Source organism: Taudactylus pleione, unplaced genomic scaffold (genome assembly GCF_031769625.1).
Source record: "Taudactylus pleione unplaced genomic scaffold, aTauple2 ptg000731l, whole genome shotgun sequence".
In the NCBI taxonomy this organism is placed as follows: Eukaryota; Metazoa; Chordata; class Amphibia; order Anura; family Myobatrachidae; genus Taudactylus; species Taudactylus pleione.
Genome location: NW_028285133.1, coordinates 2707869 through 2724325, shown reverse-complemented (window position 1 = coordinate 2724325; position 16457 = coordinate 2707869). Strand labels below are relative to the sequence as shown.

Here is a 16457-nt window from a genome sequence, read left to right as displayed (position 1 = left end):
TTCCATCAAAACCATTTGGAAACACATACAGTAAACTGTAATGGTGCGTACACACTACACGATATGCTCCCTGAGTCATCCACTTTATCGCCTAGTGTGTACGCACCATAAATCTTGAACAGAGCCTCTATAACAACAAAAAACAAACACAGTCAGGTTGAGAAAAAGAGAGAGGGAGGGGGAGAGGAAGAGAGAAAGACAGAGAGAGAGAGAGAGAGAGAGAGAGAGAGACTGACAAGGGTAAAAAAGGAGAGCGATACAGTGCTGTATAAAACAATGTGTTGTACTTTACTTACGCGGCACGGAGATGCCAGTCTGTGGGGATGCTGGTGGGGGTGCCGCCGTTGGTGGTGGTATGACTGTGGACAAAGAACAGTTTCCATCAAAACCATTTGGAAACACATACAGTAAACTGTAATGGTGCGTACACACTACACGATATGCTCCCTGTGTCGTCCACTTTATCGCCTAGTGTGTACGCACCATAAATCTTGAATAGAGCCTCTATAACAACAAAAAACAAACACAGACAGGTTGAGAAAAAGAGAGAGGGAGGGGGTGAGGAAGAGAGAAAGACAGAGAGAGAGAGACAGAGAGACAGAATGAAAAGTGAGAGAGAGAACAATGCACTGTATTTACGCAAACTGTCGCTGGGGCTGGGTGGGGGTATGGTCTCTGGTGATGCTGTTGAAAAAAATGACAGTACAGTATGTTACAGAAAATAGAGAAGACGTTGGAGATGTTTTAAGAGAGAGAGAGAGAGAAACACAGGGAGACAGGGAGAGAGAGAAAGAGAGAGAGATAGGGGGAGAGGGCGAGAGAGTAAGACAGGGAGAGAGAAAGAGAGAGATAGAAAGACAGAGAGAGAGCGAGAGAGAGGAGGGAAAGGGAAGGAGAGAGAGAAAGAGGGAGAGGGGGAGAGGGCGAGAGAGAAAGACAGAGGGAGAGAGAGAGAGGGGGGGGAGAGGGAAGGAGAGAAAGAAAGAGGGAGAGAGAGAGAGAGATAGAAAGAGAGAGAGAAAAACAAAGAAAGGTTTACTGGATTCGCTGCTCTCCAGCTCCACTATCACTATATGGAGGTGTTCTGCATAAAAAAAATAATAATACACTATTGTACAGTACTCAGTGGGAAAGTAGAGGGTAAACATACTCAACTGTAACATTACTACAGTATACAGTATACTGTACTGTATTACAGTACAGTATTAATACAAAATGTCCTACAGTATAAAACTGTATACAGTACTTACTTGGCTGGGGAGGGGAGTCTGGGTCCTCCTCTTGCCCTGGGGAGGGCTGAGGCACTTCAATTTCTTCAACTAAAATACACAAGGACAGAAACAATTATTGTGTAAGGAGAAGACGTTGGAGATGTTTTAACAGAGAGAGAAACAGAGGGAGACAGGGAGAGAGAGAGAGAGAGAGAGAGAGAGAGAGAGAGAGAGAGAGAGAGAGAGAGAAAAGAAAGAGAAAAACAGGGAAAGAGAGCGAAAAAGAGAGAGAGAGAGGAAAATGAAAGAGAGAGAAAGATAAAGAGAAAGAAAGAGGGAGAGGGAGGTGTACTTTACTTACAGGGCAGGGGGCTTCCTGCAGCCTCCTCATCAATGACGAGTCTGTCTGTGTGTACAGTATAAGAAAAAAATATATTATGCAGTACAAAAAATCAAAAAGGTAGTAGCATGACACTATTGTGTCCATACTGTAACTGTTGTAATCATTACCACTGTCATTTGAGGAGGCTGCAGAAGATGCTAGCAGTGATGGGGGTGGTGGAAGTGATGGTGGTGGCAGTGATGGTGGTGGTGGCGGCGGTGGTGGCGCTGCCGGGGCAGGGGGGGCTGCTGGCCCTGTGGGGAAAAATACATGTCGTCATTAAGGAGCATTTGAAAACAAGATTTCAGACCTATGTCGGTGGCACTGTCGCCACCCCACGAGCTTTACAAGATGGCACATGCGCATGACACTGGAGCCCGAACCCAGCGGAGGACCCCGCTGAGGACTTTGTGAGACCTCGCCGGAGGGGTAAGTACTGTATTAATAAATACAGTACCGGTGGAATTTTCGTTTGTATCACAGTGATACCAAATGAAAATTCGCCCTGGTATTTCCCTTCTTTTGTACTGTACTGTAAATGGGGCACAAAGTGAGTAGTGATAAGATACCAGCCAATCAGCTCCCAAATATCATTTTTCAAACACAGCCTGTGAGATGATAGTTGGGAGCTGATTGGAGACCCCTGAATCTGTCCATGACGTACAGTAATAATGTCAGACTTAAAGGGGGCAGGCCCAGCACAGAAAAATAGTGTGTACAGTACTGTAGGTTAACAAATTTGGTCGACAGACATTAGAATGGTGGATCAATCAACTTGCCTTTTGTTACTAATTTGTTAATCAAACAAGCCATGTCGACCAATAGTGTGTAACCCTTTAGTCCATGTACAGTACTGTAGATTTAATCAGCCTGTCAATCAAATGTCTGCCAGTCATGTCAGTATGTGTTAACAACTGTCAGTCATCGTCAGATACTGTACTATCCAACACCCTACAGTGCAGTGTACAGTAATGTACAGTATGTCAGAGTCGTGCATTGTACTGTATTCGTTATTGTACAGTATACTGTAATTCATGTGATTATACAGCAATGCTGTACTTACCACGAATTATTCACCTCCGAATTCGCTGTAGGCGAGGCCTGTCCCTCCAAAGCAGGTCACTCCACCTGCGCTGCAGTGAGCGACCTGAGCGGCGAATGCCATATAGGCTATAGATTTCATTACTCGCGGCTCTGTAGGCGAGCACTTTGTCTTGGTTAGTGGTGAACACTTGGTCCCGCCACTTAACCAAGACAAAGAGCTCGCCGGACGAGTAGCGTCTTGCCCTGACAGAAGCCATTTTGACTAGCCAGTGACGCATGACGCACGCCGACACTAATTCTCTTGTTACGGCAGGCATCTGTGGTGCACTGTAATGTAGTCATAACCGTAGTGGCAAAGTCAGTTTTGAATATTCAGTACAGGCACATTCATAGCGGCACACTAGTTGTCCTAGCAGACGGGGGATGGTGTCTTTGGCAATGGTGACAATTCGTAGCATTTTTCAGGACACTAGGGCAGAGCTGACTGCTTACAGTAAATGGATTAACAAAGCTTCCTTTATTATGGTAATGTGAGGCTCTTGGCTTGCTTTGGTGGAAGGGACCTGATGCACTGTGTATGACTCTCGGCCCACTGGGCATGCACCAGAAATCCCATCGCAACCCTCCTACTGGGCATGCGCCCGCCAGAGATGGAAATGCAACAGAATACAATACTGTACCAACTGCAGTAATACAGCCAACTGCGCATGCTCAGTGATAGCATAGCGCTACATGGCATATGGCTTGGCGCCACAGATCCCATTGTACCCGCATATGCGTTGTCGCATGTTTGCGTTTTGCGGTTTCTGGGCGCACCATAGCCACAGTATGAAATCACTATTCAGTGAAATACAGTACAGTACAGAGCCCTCTCTGGGCACTACAGTGTCCAGAGCAGACAGTGACAAAAAAAAAATATACAGTACGGTACAGTATATTCTTTTCCAGGGATCGAACCCCGGACCATAATTCTACCAAAGTGATCACCTAACCACTAGCCCACACGACAGCTACAGTGAACCACAGAGAGTGGCCTCATCCTTGTGCACTCCTCCCGCTGCTGTTTTTTAATAAAAAAAAAAAAAAAATTGTCATACTGTAATGCATCCCATATCAGTGAATGCTGTGCGTGCATCAAATTATTCTACAGTATCGGTTATACCGTGACAACAACTCCGGCAACTTCTCTACTATTCAGTTACTGCACCGTACCGTATGTACAATAAAGTATGTGCAGTGATTTGTACAGTATATTATGCGACATTAAAAATACAGTATGGCTTGTGCGTTCATGCAAATGCTGTGAATATGATAGACATTCAGTACAGTGGAGCACTCGCCACCCAGCGGTTAAGCACTATATTACATGCAATTACAAAAGTGGAGCACTCGCCACCCAGCGGTTAAGCACTGTATTACATGCCGTACCATATCCTTCGTTGAAGAATACCACGGTATTCCACAAGTCCATGGCGCGACTCAGAGGCCTGCACGCGATGCCACAAGTCTGTGGCGCGACTCACGCCACGCCATGAGCAACAAAATAGCTGGGCAGATACATTAGGTGGGAAGTCCGGGAGCAGGGCATTTTGTACCTGATAGAACGGGTCATGTTGGAGGGTAGGCACAGGTGAGGGAGGGTAATGTCTTACTATAGCAGTGAGGGAGGAGATCCATTACTATAAAAGGTAAATACCTAAGGTCTACCCAGGTGAAACCTGGTATATCAGCTAGTATATTATAATGGTCTCTAGACTCTAGAGGAATCCTCCAACACAAGACAAATGTGAGGCACAGCTTGACTCACTGCTTTCTGTGCTAGGAAAATGAATTGTCATACGTTGGTGCACACAGACCTTCTACTGTTACACACTGTGATATCTCTGCTTCATAAATCTTTCTGACTCCAGCATACAAACAAGACCAGTGTAGAGATCATTACTCCCCTAACCATAACCAATAATACTTTCTCTAAGAGATGTGATCACATAACTGGTATAATCAGTCACCGCATACTGATGTAACTGGTGATCTATGTGACTAATAACCATGCAGTACACAACATAATACATTAGAATGCTGATGGGTATACTGTGTTATACACTAATGGTATTTGATAGGCAATGTTATATTATTAATGACAACTGGACAAAATATGCAATAATGGGTATATAATAGGAGGGTGTAATATTATTGGGCACAGCTGGGCAATAATGGGTATAATAGTCATTTGGGCTGTATAATATGTAATTTGAAGCAATTATATGACATGCATTTATAGATCTAATACACCAAGTAAAGTGTGCTTGCCATTAGGTGCTTGCAGTGTCTGTCCATGCATCCCCCCCATACCACTAACTTGTGTAACAACCCGCTAGCTGAGTGTTGGCTCCTAACTTGCAGCCGTTGTTCTTACATTTGAGACATCTGCCCAGACCACTGCGAAGGCATTTATCTATATCAAGTGTGGGCAAAATTTGACATCTGCAGAGCAATTCGGTTCGGCCCCAGTGACGGAGCCTGAGATTGTGACGCATGAAGAGAGAAGTAAGAGAGACATTTATGGTGCAGGAGAGGGAGTTACATAAGACACAGGGGAGTGATATAGTAAAGAGTGCAGGGGGGTCTGTGAGGGCTATGGAGGAGCAGGAGGCGGATCACTGCTATAGATTGGGACAGTCACAGAAACATATTGCAGGGGAAAGCACAGAAACTAAGACAAAGAGAAGCAAGCTGCTAATAGCAGTATAATTGAGAAGCGCTAAGTGTTACTGATAGAGAGAGGCACAAGAGTGCCAAGTGCTATTCCCAGCACTATATATGGGGAAGGGTTTCATGTAACTGTTTGGAAAATACAATAAATACCATTTAAGTTTTATATAACTAACAAATTGTGTGTGGCCCCCGACATGTTACTTAAGCTTGTTTACTGCCCCCGGATGACATAATTACCCACCCCTGATCTATATAATGGCAGAAGCCAATGACATTTATTGGATATTGACAGACATAGACGGTTTTCCAGCAGTAAATGGAAGACAATAATTATAATTATTACATCTGACACAGCATATTTAGATACTACAATACTTTCTCATACATTTCCCCTCTAACGAAACAATATTTAGTGAATACGGTGTCGCTTTATGTTGGACGCTCACCGTGATTGAATAGGGTCTCCAGGGTTATAGAAGGGGTTACACATCACATCTGTATAGGAGTTATGTAGCTTGCGGAACATCTGAAGGAAAAGTGCAATATAACAGTTATTACGACAGTCCAATGGCTCTAAATATAATAGAGCAGTCTTCATGCAATGGAGGCAGCCATGTTTTGGGCTAAACCAATGTTCATAAGAAGACAGCCAATCAGCTCACCAGGAACCAGTGACATCACATAAGGCCTGACTAGTTACTAGGGAACAGGCGGCTTTTTTAACAAATACTGGTTCAGCGCACAAAATGGCTCATTTGTACTTATTCTACGAACAAAGGAGACAGATGCAATAGAGAAAAAGCTAAATTAGATTTAGTTTCTTATATACAGTAGCATCAAAAAACGTTAAAGAGGAATTACGCGTTCAGAGAATTTTAATGTCTGGGAGGATTTACTTTTTTTGCCTTTAAATAAGGGCGATCTCTTGTCATATCCAAGGGCAACACACACAAATCTGCCAGGATAACAGAATTGCCTGAAGGCAGAGTTCCCTTTTTTAGGGCCTATAGGACATATTGGAAGATCGTTTCTGATAAGCAGGTTGCGATCTGTAGCAGACAACTCACAGCTAGCACTGGTCTATAGGAATGTCAGCTATAAGCTGTGACCACCCCACCCCCAATATAATTCCCATCCATCACTCACACTGCGGATCTCATTATCCCGGCGAGCCGTGTTTGAGGAATCCACCACCATGACAAACTTGACTTTGGAGTTGGTGACGTATCCATAGCTGAGCGGCAGTTAAAGAACATGTGTATTTGTTTGCTAACATGAAAATGGAACGTCCAGAGGAGAAAGTAGATTGTGGGGAAGGGACAACTCAATTACAAAGAAATTATTTCCTATTAGTAGAAAATCTTTAATGTCACACAGGAAATACAATTCTATCTGGTCTATCTGTCCTTCATCAGTTCTCTCGCTATGTGTGGTCTGCAGAGGGGATGCCTGCAACTTGCTGCACTACATACACTACATTAATGCTGGCATCTATACACCAAAAGCAGCTGTGTGAGAACTGTGGGGGTTGCCATACACAGCTATAGTACAATGTCTCACACAACGGCCTTGTCATGTGGTGCTGTAATCCCTATACCTGAGACTACCTTATTATAGATAGCCAGCATGACCCACACTGACAAAATGAGACACAAATACAGGATACACTTTGTAGTCCTCCGTGGGGTACAACAGACCCAAGTAAAGTTCTCTTTGATCCACCCGAGCCTTCCCCATAGCAGAGATCTTCTCATCCGCCACATCCAGGGAGGTGAGGATGGTGTAATGAAACTTCAACTGGTTGTCAGTGGGGATGCTGTGAATGTATAGGGGATAATTCTGCAACAGAGAACAACACGGTTCTAATTACTAACACAGGGCCTGATTCAGAGCCGCTCGTAAGCGGCCGTTCGTTCATTCCGACCGATGTTCGCACAACTGCGCATGCGTACGGATTTTAATATGCATGCGCGAACCAGTCATTGCGGTCGAAAATCGTGTGCTCGCTAAATAGCGAATGCCTGCTATTTTGAGTGACAGGATGAGGCGTTTGTGGGTGGTAACAGGGGAAGGTGCTTGAAAACGGGGAATGGAGATCCGAACGCAGGCATGCCAAACGGTAAAAACGGGCGTTTTAAGGGTGTGCACAATTACTACAGCAGCGTCATCGACCACGTCACTTGGTTGTTTTATAGTCAGAACTACTCGCATGATTGTGGTAGGAAAAACCAACCACAAGAATAGCGAGCAGTTCATACGCCGTCCGATGTACTCGATTAATCTAATAAATAGCGGACATGACGTATGATGCGAGCGGCCAGGGGGCGTTTTTTCCAAAATTACGTTCGCATGTTTTGTTCGCTCGTTCAGACATAGAGGCGTGAACAGACCGCAAAGAGCGAACGGTTAATTTAAATAGCCAGCCCCTTTTTCTGGACGAGCGAGCGCAAATAGCGTCCGGCTCTGAATCAGGCCCACAGTTCACAGGTAGAAACAAATCTCTCTCCCGAACGGTGTATTTCCTGTGTCTGTGTAACAGCAAATGATATATCCGTCCCCATCATGGCAGCAGGAAACAGACAGTGGTCCCGATTCAAGGATGCACGCCATTGCTGCCGCAGCTGCCGTTTTTGCAGCTGAGGATTTGTGAAAATATGCTAATGGAGCAGCCACCGGGACTTGTACCGAGACGCCTAGTTGAGCCATCGCACCCGTCTACAACTGCGTACACATACACAGCATCGAACGCAGATCATGCAAACATCCACTACTTAGGTGAATCTATGGTCACTCAGAATGGCCGCCATAACCTTGACCCTGGAGCCCTGTATTCTGCGTACAGGGCTCCACGAAAACGGTCAAGACACGCCTACATTTTTAGCTGACACTCCCCATTGCCATCACACTGCGACTACAGTAATGTACCTCGATACATGCACGGCGCGACTCAGGCACACTCGCAGTGGCAAATACAATCGCTCCATTTGTGAAAACATCAGCATTTCGTACTACTATGAATCAGGGCCAATACATGGAGTTACTCAGTAGTTGCAGGTTGGAGCTGAAGGGATCATGCTGGAAGTTTTCATATATCAGTGACACAATCATTCCACATAGAGAAACAAAGCATCAATTACATTTTACATCATCAGCAGGAGCCACAGATACTCTATAGTATAAGGTGAGAGCGCTCATCTAACAGCTCTCACAAGCATTTCTATATGGTAATGCATAAATATGTGGTCACTTGTAAGTTCTCAACTGAAAATAATCAAACAGTTCAGACACTAGCATGCTGTGGAACTACACATTTCAGCATGCCCTTCCCCAGTATTGCTGTTAGAGCATGCTAAAACCATGGTAAGGCATGCTGGGATGTATAGTTCCACAGTAGCTGGAGTGTCACATGTTGCCTACTTGTCATAGACCATAAACCTATGATTTGTCAAGTATTGTTGAACTACAAGTCCCAGCATGCTATGGCAGACATGAAATGAGCATGCTAGGTACTGTGAAGCCTAAAGTTAGTTGGGGTAACCATAACACAAGCCCCAGCATACTGCAGGCACCCAGGTTGATTATGCCTAGGCTTGCTTTATGCCTGACCAGCTACCTACCCTCATGTATACAAATAGCTTCAGACACAACTATGTAATCAGGAATTATAGGGGAATTCAATATGGAGCGAAAACTCAGTTTTTGCTTTAATATCGCACCTATGACATCATTATCGCAGGTTTTAGTTTTACACTGTATTCAATTTCAAAGACTTTTCGCAGGTTCGAAAAGTCTTTGAAAAAAAACAGGGATAACTTTTCACCACTGAATAGGTGGCGAAAAAAAGTGCAGAATTGGGGTTTAGGGGTGCAGGCTTAAAAAAAAATAGCCTGCACCCCTGGGAATGACATTTAAAAAATAACTGTGTCAAAAAAAGTAATAAAAAAAAATAGGGACACCCCAAAAAATTATTTTAAAAATTGGGGTAAAAAAAAAAAAGGGAAAAAATTGTTTAACAATAGGGAAATAGGTTCAGGGCTATCCTGCAAGTATGCGGCAGGTGTATTCTAGAATAGATTTATAGCGGCAGGTGCACAAATGCAGAATTTTTAAAAACTTACTTTAGGGACATCAAAATATACCAGTACCCATTTTCATGTACCCCAAATTTGATGGCGCCACTTAAAAAAATGAAAAAAATAACCTAAGTGCTCTTCTGCAACACTTCTTCATTGTCGGGAAAAAAACACCTGCTGCGGCTATTTAAATCCCCGACTTTCATTTACAGGCTAAAACGGGGGTACCCATAGTAATCCCCCATGTTTTTACAACTTTAGGGGAGTTCTACAATTTTTTTAAGGAAAATTTCGTAACTTTACGCAAATCCCACTTCGCAGGCTCCCGTTTTCGTTAGTTTCATATTGAATACGGGGATAAGCGGGCGCGCGCCCGATACTTTATCCCAGGTAAAAGCTCCGATATGAAACGTAAACTTCGACAGCGAAGTTTACGTTTCATATTGAATTCCCCTATTATTGTCAGTTCCTCCCTAATACGAGGGTTGTCCAAAAAGTAATGCCTAAATGCTTATAACTCTGAAATAATATGCAACCTTTATTTGAAACTTTGTCAGTTTGTAGTGTAATATGTCTGCTAGCTATATATGTATTTTTGTTTATGTAGTACAAGAAATACCATGGAATCCAAGATGAAACAAAGAACCGTCATTGCATTTCTGGAAAAAGAAAGCTGCAGTGCTACAGAAATCCATAGAAGACTGAAAAAAGTGTATTGTGAGCGTACAATTTACTATAGCAATGTCAGAAGGTGGAGAATCGTCTGTGTGCGACAAACCATCAACTGCAGGAACAGCAGAGAACCAACACAAAGTCGATGTCATGATTCAGAAAGACTGTCGTGTGACCATCAGACCATCAGAGATATCAGTGATGAACTTGAATGAAGCCATGGCACTGTAGAAACACTAATAAATTATTTGGGATATCATAAAGTGTGGGCTAAATGGGTTCCAAAGCAATTAACCAGGGATCATAAGGTCCAGAGGGTGGAAGTGTGCGATGACCTTTTGACCAACTTTGCAGCCAACCCTGAGATGTTTTTGGAAAATGTCATTACAGGAGATGAGACCTGGGTATTCCTTTATGACCCAGAAACAAAGGCCCAATCAAAGCAATAGAAACACCCAAGTTCACCCAGGCCAAAAACGTCAAATGTAATCTTACACCACAACAATGCCAGACCTCACACTTCGATGGCAACATCTGTGGACATTGCCAAAATGGGGTGGGCAACAATGCAACATCCACCATACAGTCCTGATTTGGCCCCTTCTGACTTTCATCTGTTTGGCCCTCTCAAATACTGTCTTCAGGGTCAACATTTTGAAGACATAGAGGTTGTTAAAAACTACATACGTTCCTGGGTCAAACACCAACCACTGGCATTTTTCCAAAGTGGATTCACAGCTTGAGTTGACAGGTGGAGAAAATGTTTAAGGGCAGATGGTGAATTTTTTGAGTAGAGTCATTCTGTTACTAAGGGCTCTATTTACTACAATACGCATTGGTAGTGCAGATTGTAGTGTGATATTACGGACTGAATTCGCATTGCGAATTCAGGCAATATCACAGGGATTTACTACAAATCCCTTGCAGGGACAAAGTTTGCGAGAAAGCTCTGTCCCTGCGAATCCCCTCCGCACACTAGTCACGGTATTTTCGCAAACAAATACCGTGACCAGTGCCCCGTGCATGCGCCAACCGACCGTTGCTGCTACCCCCCCCCAGCGCTAAGCCCCGCCCCCATAGTTAAGCCCTGCCCCTGTGGTCGCGGACCCCCCCTCTCCCTTACTTACACTTAGCTGCATGATCCGGGCTCCGGTGATGTCTTCCATGTCCTCCAGTCAGGTGATATCGCATACTGCACTGGGTCCCTGGAGTCAGGTAAGTACATTTTTTTTTTACTTTTTTGTTTACAGTGAACCAACGTTTGGTCTGTTTAGACCACACAGCTAATTACTGGGGCCGACTCCCAGCTCTGCTTTCCCCATTAGAGCAGGGCAGGAGTCCGGTAACCGGGGGAGACCCTGGATAACGCCACCTCCATTATTATCACAGGGCTTTCCCCGGTATTTTTTTACAATTTATTTTTAGTAACTCTGGTCGGATCAAATTTCCCATTACAATTATGGGAAATGCAATCTGCTTACTAAAAGTAAGTGATACTTAGGGGTTGGAGTAGAACTTTACGAATTCTACTCCAATTGCCCTATAGAAACTGTAGGTGAAACTAAAATAATGTGAAAAGGGTGTGAAAACACCCTTTTTCACTTTATTTTAGTAAAAATAATGTTAATAAATAGAGCCCTAAGACTTCAAAGTATTTTACTGCAAATGTTTAAATCTGTATATTTACTAAAATTTGAGTTGTGAGCATTTAGGCATTACTTTTTGAACAACCCTCGTACAATAATAAAGTTATCACATACAGTATAATCCCCTGGCAGCCCTATTTCTACGTGACGGGCCTTACCTCCTTGGCTATGACAGCCACACACACCGCCATCTTGCTCCTCTCACTGGTCACAGGACACTCAGTCTCTGTGATCTGCTGTGTGATTTGTCACTTTGATCACATGACTCCACTGCTGATCGCATGATTACCACGCCACAGACAGGGGGCAGGGCTGCTTTCTGGTCAGACTGTGAGTGGCAAGCATTATCCAAGGCCAGCTGGCTCTGTGCACTCACTTCTTCCACTTTTACATTTCTGATCATTATCCTATAGCTCTACTTCTTGTGGCAGAGCATGCCTCGTACTTGTAGTTCCACCAAGGCTGAGCCAAATGATTTTCATGCTGCTCTAGTATTATGTGACGTCATTGCAATCAGATTTATTTGGTTGGCTGTACAGACAGGAGATCTGATGCAGCACAAACATTATGTGTAAGGAGAATAGGGGTAATGTATTGTGACTTATTACTAGTGGTAAGGGGTAAGGGATAATCTTACAATCTATAGGGACATAGAGCCTATAGATTGTGACCAGGACCCCTTTACCTCTTTGTCTGTTTGTTATTACCCGGTTTTGTTTTATAACTGGTTTGTTCCCTATTGTAAAGCGCAACCAAATATGCTGGCGCTATATAAGTAAATGTGAATAAAATAAATCTATGTGACATGCGTGTGCCATGCATGCTGGTAGCAGTTCCAAATCTGTTACTAATAAAATCACAAGAAAATAATGCGTGCACCACATGACCCAGCCACACTAATAAGTCACATTACCCCTATTCTGACATTTACACATAAGGCCGTATTCAATTAGTTTCGCACCCGCGATATTTTTTCGCATGCCGCACTTTTTGCCGACTTCACGTGTTTTAGCCGCGGAAACTTATCGTGCGCGTCCCCGCTATTCACCATATTCAATTCCAAAGGACGCGAAAACGCGTCCCGGCGAAACTCTAAAAGGCGAAAAGTGTTGGCAGAATTGGAGAAATCAGCCTGACACCCCCCCAAAAGATGCACGAACATTGGGGATCAATGTAGATGTCCCCGATTAGCCCTACTGAAGCTATTTGGGGTACTTAAGTGCTGTCAATTGCTACAAAATAGCGTCTTTGCACAAGTGGTGAAGAATAGCATTAAGCAGTTTTCTTTGGTGAAAATAAGTAGTCCTGTCAAATTTGGGGTACTTGAAAATGGGTGCAAGCATGGTTAAGAAATCGCTAAAGTCAAGTTTTAAGTGCTGCAAAAAACGCACCTTCAGCAAACACCTGCAATAAAAAAAAACACCTCCCCCATACTATCAGACCCCCCCAAAAGTCTATTTCGCTAGTTTTTGCATTTGTACCCCCACTTTGTACGTTTTTGCCCCCTTTTTCAAAGTGCTTTTTTGGGGTTTTCCTCTTTTTTTTGCGTTGTTTTGACACAGTTATCCGTTTGGGGTCCGTCCAAAGGGTGCAGAGTGGTTTCCGCACCTTTGCACCCCAAAACCGCAATTCTGCACTTTTTTCCACCGGCTATTCAGAGGCTAAACTTTTTCAACTGGTACATTATATTTACTTTCCGCAGCGGCGAAAAGTCGCTAGAATTGAATATGGCAGAAACTTTCCGCCTGGCGAAATAACGTTACTTTACCGCGAATTCTGACTTTTTGCCTGGAATTGAATATGGCCCATAATGTCTGTGCTGCGTGAGATGGTCGGTGTTTGTCAACCATTGATGTTTTTCTTGTGATGGTAGTTTTTACCATTCGATGGCAGAATTCCGATGTTTGTTGCCATCGAATGATAATGAGTTGATGGTTGTTTTTTTTTTGTTGTTTTTTTAATGCTGTGAGCTGCACTGTCCCTGCCTGCAGCTCTCAGCATCGGGCATTTTACCCAGCTCCCAATCCCACCCTCTGTGACAACCCCCTTCCCCAGTGCCGTCCCCTGCCAGCCCTGAAATAGGGCTATTGCATATGCGCACGAAGAGTATTTTGCGCATGCGAATATCAATGGTATAGTTTTTTTCATCTAATACTTTTGATGGTGGAAGCCCAGCCATCATGTGATTGCGATCCTACCACTGCATCTGCTCTGGCCAGTGCTGTAAATCCTGATTATGCCCCACCCTACCCCCTCCGGTATACAATCGGGAAACCGGCTGCCTTAATACCGGCAGCCGGCTTCCCGACTGTCATATCCCGGCGAGGGTGAAATGCTGGGCGTCTATATCTAGACGCCTGTCATTTCCCCGATGCCAGGAGACAGGCGCCTGGCATCCCGATCGAAGGGATGCCGGGCGCCGCGAGCAGACACCCGCAGGGGGGGAAGGTTAGGTTTAGGGCACCCGGGGGACTTAGGGTTAGGCACCCCCCCGGGAGGGTTAAGCTAGGGGGAGGGAGGGTTAGGGTTAGGCATCCCCCCGGGAGATGTAGGTATAGGCAGCGGGGAAGGGGGGGTTAGGGTTAGGCACTTAGAGGGGGGATTAGGGTTAGGCACTTGGGGGGGAGGTTAGGGTTAGGCGCCCCTAAGGAGGGTTAGAGTTAGGGGGGTTAGGTTAGGATAGTTTTTACTTACCTTTAAGACGATCGGGATTTCCAGTGCTGTCGGGCTTCCGCTGCCGGGCTCTGCTCATCTGTCGGGCTGCCGCTGCCGGGAAGCGAACTGCCGGCCATGTGGCAGCCAGGATTCCATTCCGATTCCCCCCCTCCACATAATGTCATGCACTCAGAGGGTGTGGCTGGCACAGGGCGCAGGAAAGCCCTGTTACAGCGCTGCTGAGAGAAGAAATTCATGCTAGAGCAGGGAGACTTAAGGGGTTGATGTATCAAGCAGTGAAAAGAGTGGAGAAATGGACGAGAGGAGAAGTTGCCCATAGCAACCAATCTCCATTGAGGTAGCAATTATCAAGTACATTCTATAAAATGATAGGTAGATGCTGACAGGGTGCTATTGTCAACTTCTCCATTGCTTGATACATCAACCCCTTACAGCTGTAATTTGGGGGGATGCACACTGGTCACCGTCTATTGTGTATGTGCATTTCTCCGGGAAAATGGCACCAGTGCGATTGCCCTACTGAGCATATCTCTTGCAAAGTGACACACCCTGCACCCATTATAGATACATCCACTTTGAGAGGTAAGGGGTTGGGGAGCAGGGGGGCGGGGAAGTCAGACACTTACTTTGCTCCACCTGCTCTTACCCTAGAACGCTGTGCTGTCGTGAAGCTTGTCCTGGAAGGCAGGTTGTACTACTCTGCAATGAGAAAGAGATGTGAGGACCAGACAAATACAACGTAGACACAACAAGGGATAGGAACCGCCTACTTCCCCAATTTAAAGTCACTTGTGTTGGGAGGTATGGGGTAGACAGGTATGAACCATCCCTATTATTCCAATGTTCAAAATACAAGTCATCGAATAGCAGAAAAACTCTGTGGCGTAATTTGAATTGTTGGTACTATTGTAAGTCCACGCCCCTTCCACATGAGACTACACCCCTTTTGTGGACACGCATCCCTGTTTAAAATATGGGGAGGGGGTCGTCAATGCTCTTTCTGGCACAGGACACCAAAATATCTAGTTACGGCTCTGGGGACACATAAAACATAGACTTTACTCACCAGGTTAATCATTTATCCCCTTGATAGGAATCTCACTGTGCAGACAGTTGAACTACAAAATAATAGAACCCCAAACCTCCTACAATAACTAGCCTAACATGGCTTCTTAGACTGTGTGGGCCAATGGCCACCCACTCTAGCCTGACTACATAACAGTATTTCAGGGGGCCTATAACATTAACTGGCCCTAGTGTATGCAAAAAAACAATATAACAGGCTATGTACTATCCTATCATTAAATTATACCACCCAACATATTGAAGTCAAAATTCTGGACCCCATGCAAAAAGGGGGCATGACCTCATGGGAAGGGGCATGCCCATTGTCATCACTGTGGGGGGGTGCCCAGCAGTCCAGGAGATGCGAGGGTGGCCCCAGGCTCTCCCCATACTGTAAAGATGCCATGTGAATGCGCTCGGCATCTATTCATCCACTGCTCTGCATGAGTGCACCCCCCTGCTGGACACTGTGGCCCATGGGAGGGGCAGCTGGATAGTCATCTAAATATGGGACTGTCCCACCCAAAGCTGGACCATCGGGGGATATGACTAAATAAGTGTCCTAACATTCTGCTTCCCAACAGTACAGACAATAGTACAATGCAATACAGTGAGACATGATCAATACAAAGACAGATAGGAAATGACACCAGCAGCCTAACTTTCATGGGGCTTGTACTGCGGAAACTTAGTGCCTCTTACACATATATGAATATAAGTGGAATAATGGAGCTTATCTATTTTGCATTGCCACATGAGCTATACTAAAATTTGTGTAGGACCCGGCTCCTACCGAGCCTAATCTCTGCCCCCGGAGACGTAGGCGGGGGTCACCAGGAGGGCTTGATAGGGGCAGAGAGGCAGTAACGTGGGGTATCAGGTCAGGACCTGAGTCTATAAAGGCTCAGGGTCCCTGTCCCTATGTCAATAAGGGGTCCTAAGCAGTTAGTCCCTGTGGCACAGACACTAAGTT

General features: G+C 44.9%; 1 protein-coding gene across 1 annotated transcript in view; it reads right to left on the bottom strand.

Moving 5' to 3' along the window:
- The window catches only part of LOC148477261 (trafficking protein particle complex subunit 2-like protein), a 171170-nt gene extending 159236 nt beyond the window's left edge, over positions 1 to 11934 (bottom strand). Inside the window, exons 1-5 of the mRNA XM_088457020.1 lie at positions 11902 to 11934; positions 7019 to 7191; positions 6499 to 6586; positions 5799 to 5878; positions 1753 to 1847 (exon numbers count right to left, since the gene is read on the bottom strand). Coding sequence (XP_088313146.1) covers positions 1753 to 1847; positions 5799 to 5878; positions 6499 to 6586; positions 7019 to 7191; positions 11902 to 11934 — 469 coding nt within the window. The remainder of the gene's footprint in view (positions 1 to 1752; positions 1848 to 5798; positions 5879 to 6498; positions 6587 to 7018; positions 7192 to 11901) is intronic.
- Positions 11935 to 16457: the final 4523 nt, after the last annotated feature.